The sequence below is a fragment of the Piliocolobus tephrosceles genome, chromosome X, assembly GCF_002776525.5.
Source record: "Piliocolobus tephrosceles isolate RC106 chromosome X, ASM277652v3, whole genome shotgun sequence".
Taxonomy (NCBI): Eukaryota; Metazoa; Chordata; class Mammalia; order Primates; family Cercopithecidae; genus Piliocolobus; species Piliocolobus tephrosceles.
The window spans coordinates 21,454,792-21,462,013 of record NC_045455.1 but is presented as its reverse complement, the minus strand read 5'-3'; the positions used below and the strand labels follow the sequence as shown (position 1 = coordinate 21,462,013).

General features: G+C 50.9%; 1 protein-coding gene and 1 long non-coding RNA gene across 3 annotated transcripts; one reads left to right on the top strand and one right to left on the bottom strand.

Moving 5' to 3' along the window:
* Positions 1-935: 935 nt before the first annotated feature.
* Positions 936-4,443, bottom strand: LOC111546626. The gene is made up of 2 exons (XR_002732844.2): positions 3,756-4,443; positions 936-3,511 (listed from the first exon to the last, which is right to left on the bottom strand). It is a non-coding gene; the product is annotated as an uncharacterized LOC111546626 (long non-coding RNA).
* A 192-nt stretch (positions 4,444-4,635) lies between these two features.
* Positions 4,636-5,950, top strand: SOX21 (SRY-box transcription factor 21). Of its 2 annotated transcripts, XM_026446576.1 has the most exons (2): positions 4,636-5,556; positions 5,623-5,950. In XM_026446576.1, exons 1-2 carry the CDS (start codon positions 5,120-5,122, stop codon positions 5,948-5,950), a joined length of 765 nt encoding a protein of 254 aa, XP_026302361.1. In that variant the 5' UTR covers positions 4,636-5,119. The 2 variants fall into 2 exon arrangements, with proteins under 2 accessions (XP_026302361.1, XP_026302360.1); XM_026446575.1 differs by having other exon boundaries at positions 4,636-5,950.
* The last annotated feature ends 1,272 nt before the right edge of the window (positions 5,951-7,222 follow it).

Sequence of the window (7,222 nt, the reverse complement as noted above, 5' to 3'; positions counted from 1 at the left end):
ATTTGACATAGGTACTTTGTGAAGTTGTCTGTTTTGAATTATTTGTATTGTCTTTTTTCTCTGAGGTTTTTTTTTTTTAGGAGGAGAGGGCAAGAAGGGACTGTTTTTGACATTGTTTTTCCTGCTCTATCCTCTAAGTAAGGCTCCTTTTGAAAATGTCAGCCTGCTTGAGCCCTGCTCAGGAGACATGAGGAAAGGTGTTCTCCATGAGTGATCTGTATATTCCCAGTTTCCTTAGTAGTTAGAGTAGTTTTTTAAAAAAATAGTTAACACGATGCAGAGGTTTAAGTGTGGCAGGAACAGTGAGAATAAAAGGCCAGAAATCTCAAAAGGATAAAAAATTAGGAGGCACTGGTGAAGGGCCACTCTGACAGCCGTTGCTTTCCATGATGAGTGTTGACCTCAAACAGCTCTTGTCTCTCGGGCTTTATGGAGATCATGTGTTTGGGATTTTCCCCCTTTTGGGGGCTAATAGGAGTGAGACCACAGAACTGTGACAAAAGCCTCAGGGTTGGCTGTTGTCACAGTCTTCTCATTTCCTTCTTAACAGGACAAACAGGCTATATCACCTCTCTATGCAGGTATGAAAGCTTCTGAATTCTTTCACTGCACTTGCTTAAGAACAGATCCCCGACATTATCTAACAACAGCTGCCAGCTCTCAGTGTGCATGAATGATTATTCGGCCTCTGCACTTTGAAGGCATCACCTTCACTGCCCATCACTTCCATCTAGTCACCTCTCATTACCCCATTGGCTTGCTGCTTTGCTTTATCATCCCTATGGTTCTAGAAAAATGTGACAGTGAGCCACCTGGGTGAAAATCCAGTGAGAGCGAGGAGGATGAAACGATGGGGGAAAACGATTCTGTTCACATTGGGACCCAAGTATTCTCCCCTCCCTTGTGGAAGAGAAAGCAAGCCAGCCAGCCTGTCGTGTTGCCAAGGTATTTTTTATTCCCCAACAATCTCATTGCTGCCTCCTAGTGAAAGTTTTAGAATTGAAAAGAGACTATTTTCTGGGGAGAATTGAAGGGAGAAAAGAGAAAACTGAATTTACACAGGCCCACAACTTTTTTTGGAGGCAGTGTCACTCAGTTTCTGATTAGATATATTTGTGATCACCGATATCACCGTGGCCACAAGGGAAATACAGACCCACACGAATTACACTGATCAAATTATACTGTTCTTTAGGTGTTTACAAGCAAGAGTTGCCAACATAAAGCCCATCAGACTTACCAATTCTCTTTCAATTTATTTTCCTTCACTGTTCACTCACACAGACTATTCCATTTCCTATGCGGTGGGATTTTTTTTCATCTTTAGGACAAAACCGAGCAAGAATAAAAATATGCCTCTATCAATTCAAGCACAAGAGGAAATTAAAAGTGAATTTACATTTTGCTATATATGAATAAAAATGGCTTGAAAATTTACTTTGTTAAAAGCTCAACCAGATTCAGGCAAGAGGTGTGAAGGTTGATTCATAACAGCGATGCCACTTTGCCTTTCTTTACTGCATGGATGATTATGAGGGCTGTTTCCTTGGTTGTGAAGGGTTAGGCCAAGAATATTGATCCCCTAGAAGCCAAAAACTGAAACCAAATCTTTCCTATTTTGAAATGTGGGAAGATTCATTTGGTGAATAGACAAGCACACAAATAGTCATTTTCTTCTTATGACACCTTTGTTTCCCGCAGTTCAACATTCTTGGACTTGAGAGTATTCAAATTTGGCTCATTTAATATCACTAGACAGACAATATTGTAAATGTATACCGGAAAAACTATATCCAAGGAACTTTACATATATTATTCCTATAAGATATTGTACATATAAGCATACATTTCAATCATACATACAAACATTTCCTTCTAATGTAATAATTTATTGCAGTAGATTTTTAAACTTAAATTTGAAGAGTATAAAATCACTTAACTCACTAATATAAAACACATTTTCACAATCCTCCCTTTTTATGTGTCAAAATAATTTTCACGACTAGATTTAACTTTATTCACAATATTTAGTGAATAACAGCTTTCATGTCTTGTGCCCTATATATACATATGTTCTTTGTGTGCCAGTGTATAGTATTTTTGTCTCAAACCTATTTTACACGTCAGTAGGTGAAAAGCTCAGGGATGATAATTTTGTAGTTTATTATCACAAAACAGTATATTTAATATTCCAGTCTATGTAATTACACATGCTAGTGTTTTCATATTGCTCCAGCCAGAGTCTGTGAATGACAAGAGTGTCTTTACAGAGCCTGTAAAGGAATATGGTTCTGGAGAAATCAGTCCAATTGTTTTAACAATGCAAGGGCATAACTGATACAAAATAAGCATTTGTCAATATGACATCTTCAGAAAAACACAAACCACATGCCACTGCTGTTCACAGTTCTGTTATCACGACTGTAATTTTTAAGTCACTATTCTTTTATTAAAATGAACAAAACAAGCCTAACTTTTAAATAAATCTGATGACCTGAAACAGTTTTAATTCACGTTCATAATTACAATCAAAGCTTTTGTGTCTGTGTGTGTATCTGAATGAACTGAACATAAATCATAGGAAGACTTAAAGAGTTAACCGTTTGTAGATGTTCCTACTTGCACATACCACAGGGCTAGGTCAAATCCAAACTGCCAAAGAAAGAAGGCAAGCAAGTTCTCCCTGAAGGGCAGGCCACCATGTGAATAAAACCTCCAGACAGATCATGTTCTAAGTGTGCTGCAGCATACCAAGAAGTGAGGAAAATACTGAAACAGAATCATGCTGTTTGACTTCTGCATCGTGTCAACTATTTTTTTAAAAAACTGCTCTAACTACTAAAGAAGGAAATTATGCTTAGCATAAAAATATTCCAGCATTGAGTGATTGGTACGTTTTACTTCTCTCTTCCAGGGAAACTACTTACACTTAATGATTTTAAACACCTTCACCTTAGTTGTGCATGTGAGACACTGTAAGTTAACTGTACCTTAAAGAGATCAGCATATAGATGGTTCTGGCGACCAGGATCACAACAAAAGACAAACAAAACAATTTTTAAAGACCTGAACAGTCAGTCAAGGATGCATACTCTCAGCCTGGGCTAGCTCTTTTTCGGAAAGGTTGCCAAGAGTGTCCTTATTCCCTCCTGAGCTATTTTTCACCCCACTACCTCTGACTGAGTGCATCATCAGTGCAAGAAAATGCGAGAAGCATCTGTTGCAAGCAACACCTGGACCTCCGAGGAAAATGAGCACTTTTGCTAGAAACAGTCTCAAACATTTTCAAGGGTGAGTCTCCCCTTCCCCAAACTTAACCCTCTTCCTCCGTAGTTGGAGAGGCTCTCCTACTCGTGCCTGCCATCTTCTTCCTCCCGGCGAGGCTCCCAGGGCCGCAACCAGGGCAGCTGCGCGCCGGGCCGGCCTGGATAGCCGAATGACACCAGGGGTTGCCAACGCCAAACAGTGCGCAGACTCCACGGCGCGCTCCGGACTCTCCACTCGCCTAAACCTGCTCTCAAGTGAAAAGGAGTGGGAGGAGGAGGATTGGGAAGGGGCGGGGGACGGAGGGGATCTGTTAATTCGAGGTCCTGGGGGTGTGGGAGCGGGAGGCGGCTCCGCTGATCCCTCCTCCCTCCCAGAGTCCCGGGCTCCACCTCCTCCGCAGGCCCCCAGATATACACACACAGCCGCGGCTGGACATGCACACCCAGTGCCGGCTCCGGGCGCGTACACACGCAGGTTGCCACACTCACCTGAGCCGGTGCAGAGGGCGGCCTGGGCTGGGCAGGGCCCCCCTGCGCCGCGGGAGTGGGGAGAGCGGGAGCTGCCCCCAGCGCGGACCTGCGAACTGAGGTGATGGCGCGTTTTCCTTAACTCTCCTCCAGCACCTCCGCCCCTCCTCCGGCTCGTCTCTGGCCGCAGTGGCGAAGACAGAGGGGCCCCGGACGCCGCGCACTCGCGGGCTCACGCTCCCAGGAGCGCGCCGAGAGGAGCGCCGCGGCGCAGGAAACTTGGGCGAAGTTAGTTACAAGTGCTGGGCGGCTGCCGAGAAGAGCGAGGCGGGGACGCGGCCGGTGCCAGGCCTGCGGCGCCGCGTAGAGGCTGCGCTGCCCTCCGCGGCCGGCGAGCTCCGGGAGCCCTAAGTCGGCAGGCGCGTCTGAAGGGGCTAGGAGCGAGCGGAGCTGACATGGCCCGGGGGACGGTCGGACGCGGCTCCTCGGCGAGCCGGGAGAATTTCCTCTGAGGCCGGGCGACTCACGCTTGCTCAAGCCTTATCCATCCTCCTTCCTCGCCCCACCCGTCAGTCCAGCAGCGGGAGAGGAACACTCGAGAGGCAGGTGCTGGGGGGGGACAGCTCCCCACCCTGCAAAAAAAAAAAACAAAAAACAGCCAGCCGATTGGGGGTTTCCCATCGGCGCACCCTGCCCGGAGCCTAGAAGACAGGCTGTTGCTGCTGTATTTGTACTTATATCCATTGCTGCGCTCTGCGTTCTCGTGGCACGCCTGGACGCTCCTCCGCCTCCCCCTCCTCTTCCTCCTCCAGGGCCACCTCCCCGCCTTCCCCACCCCCACTGCTTCTGTCAAATGAGAAAGTCACCGAGGAGAACCCAAACACTCGAGCCGCTAAGAGCCCCCTTTGGCACTTGGCAGCACGCGGCGGCGGGCTCCTCGGCTCAACTTGGTGGAGTCTCCGCGACGCAACTTTGGGGGACGCTTTGCATTTAAGAGAGAACGGCCGAGGAGGAGGAGCGCTCTGCCCGGCCGCCGCTACCTGCAGGAGCTCACCAGCAAACACCACTGGAGACGAAGGACCCAAAGAACTTAAAGGGCCAACTGCCGCCGCGGGAAGGGGGCACCGCAGAGAAGTTAGAGTGTCCCAGAGACAACCTGCCCGAGCGCTCGGACGGAGACACCAGGGCGGCCCGGGGCGCGGCGTGGCCCTGGGCTGGTCCTCCAGCCCCCTCCTCCGGGCCGGGAGCGACGCCGGGACGCGACGTGGGGCGCGGCGAGTCCCGGCCGGCCGAGCGGGTCCCCGCGGGCAGCCAACATTGATTTCCTCCGGGCCGAGGGCGAGGGCCCGGGCGGCGGCGGGCTGCAGCCGCGGCAGGGCGAGAGCATGTCCAAGCCAGTGGACCACGTCAAGCGGCCCATGAACGCCTTCATGGTGTGGTCGCGGGCTCAGCGGCGCAAGATGGCCCAGGAGAACCCCAAGATGCACAACTCGGAGATCAGCAAGCGCTTGGGCGCTGAGTGGAAACTGCTCACGGAGTCGGAGAAGCGGCCGTTCATCGACGAGGCCAAGCGTCTGCGCGCCATGCACATGAAGGAGCACCCCGACTACAAGTACCGGCCGCGGCGCAAGCCCAAGACGCTGCTCAAGAAGGACAAGTTCGCCTTCCCGGTGCCCTACGGCCTGGGCGGCGTGGCAGACGCCGAGCACCCTGCGCTCAAGGCGGGCGCCGGGCTGCACGCGGGGGCGGCCGGCGGCCTGGTGCCGGAGTCGCTGCTCGCCAATCCCGAGAAGGCGGCCGCAGCTGCGGCTGCCGCCGCCGCGCGCGTCTTCTTCCCGCAGTCGGCCGCCGCCGCCGCCGCCGCTGCCGCCGCCGCCGCTGCGGGCAGCCCCTACTCGCTGCTGGACTTGGGCTCCAAGATGGCAGAGATCTCGTCGTCCTCGTCCGGTCTCCCGTACGCGTCGTCGCTGGGCTACCCGACCGCGGGCGCGGGTGCCTTCCACGGCGCGGCGGCGGCGGCTGCAGCGGCGGCCGCGGCCGCCGGGGGGCACACGCACTCGCACCCCAGCCCGGGCAACCCGGGCTACATGATCCCGTGCAACTGCAGCGCGTGGCCCAGCCCCGGGCTGCAGCCGCCGCTCGCCTACATCCTGCTGCCCGGCATGGGCAAGCCCCAGCTGGACCCCTACCCCGCGGCCTACGCTGCCGCGCTATGACCCCGCGGGGCCGCCTCGCGAGGACCGGTGTGCACACATGTACATATGTATAGGTACGAGCGGCTGCGGCCTCCCCGTGCGCCCTCCCGCGACCGGGGACCCGGTTTGTATGTACATAGAATGTATAGGTGCCAGGCAGAGGCAGAGAGGCCAGGCGGGACAGGAGTGGCCGAGCGCGCGGGCCTGTGAATTCGCAGGATCATTTCAGACCTGCACTTCGGCAGCCAACTCGAAAGCGGGCGGTTGTGTCCGGCAGCAGTTGGTGTTTGCTTTGCACTTCGGAACCTGTTGCGTTTTGACCCACGGAGGTGGGGGAGTAACTTTTAGACATGTTGGCCTTTCCCAGTTTTGTTGAAAGTTTCATGGTCGGTTGTTTTTCTCATTCTCCTTCCTCGCCTCTCAGCCCCCCAACCCCCAACCCCTTCCCGGTCCGTGTTGCATGCACTCTGTTCAAATGTGAGGTCTGAAATGGCTGGCACATGGGAAAAGCTGCTTGTGTCATTCGTTTCTGGGAGTGGGATGGCTCTGAGTAGCCTTGCCGCCCTGTTTGTACTATTTGAACTTTGCAGATCCTCTGTTCTCTCAAGCAGAACTCCCAGACCGGATCCATTCTTGACCAGTGACCGGCTCGAATCTGGCCTTTTGTGTGAGATGATCACAGTTTCTTTTGTTTATCACGCCATATGCAAATCAGAGCAAGAGCTCTTTCTCAAGAGCAAGAAACGCAAGCAAGAAATATTTGTGAGATGAAGGTTGTCAATTGGATTTTCTTCCTAAACAAACAACCAACTACTAGAAGTCTCCCTGAGTCCACTCGCTTGGATTTCTGACACAGTTTACAAAAAAGAAAAAAGGCACTGTTCCTACTTTCCCCTTATGGCTGAGTTCACCTTAAGATTGTAAATGTGTATATGTCAGTGAAAACATTGAGGCTTGGAAAATGTGTTATTTTCGTTGCCCTAAGTTTGAGTCGGTTTTAGACTCAAAAACATTTGGAGCGAATATCAAAGTTAACTTTTAAAAATTGCGAAACTATTTCAGAATCGCAATTTTATCGAAGATTAAATCAGACTTTTTTGTCTGGTAATTATATATTTATTATTTAGCAAAACTGAAGAAAAAAAGCACAGAATTGTTTCAACAGATGTCTCTCATTTTCAGCTAGCATTTCTCTCCCAAGTTGAGCTGGTTTAATGTGTTTTGGATTTCCCTCAATTGGCTTATTTTCTAGATCACCTGCAATTCGTTTGCAAATTACGATAAAACACATTT

What these genes read in the sequence shown, in the direction of transcription:
- SOX21 (XM_026446575.1), top strand. Translation starts at nt 5,120, where the DNA reads ATGTCCAAGCCAGTGGACCACGTCAAGCGGCCCATGAACGCCTTCATG.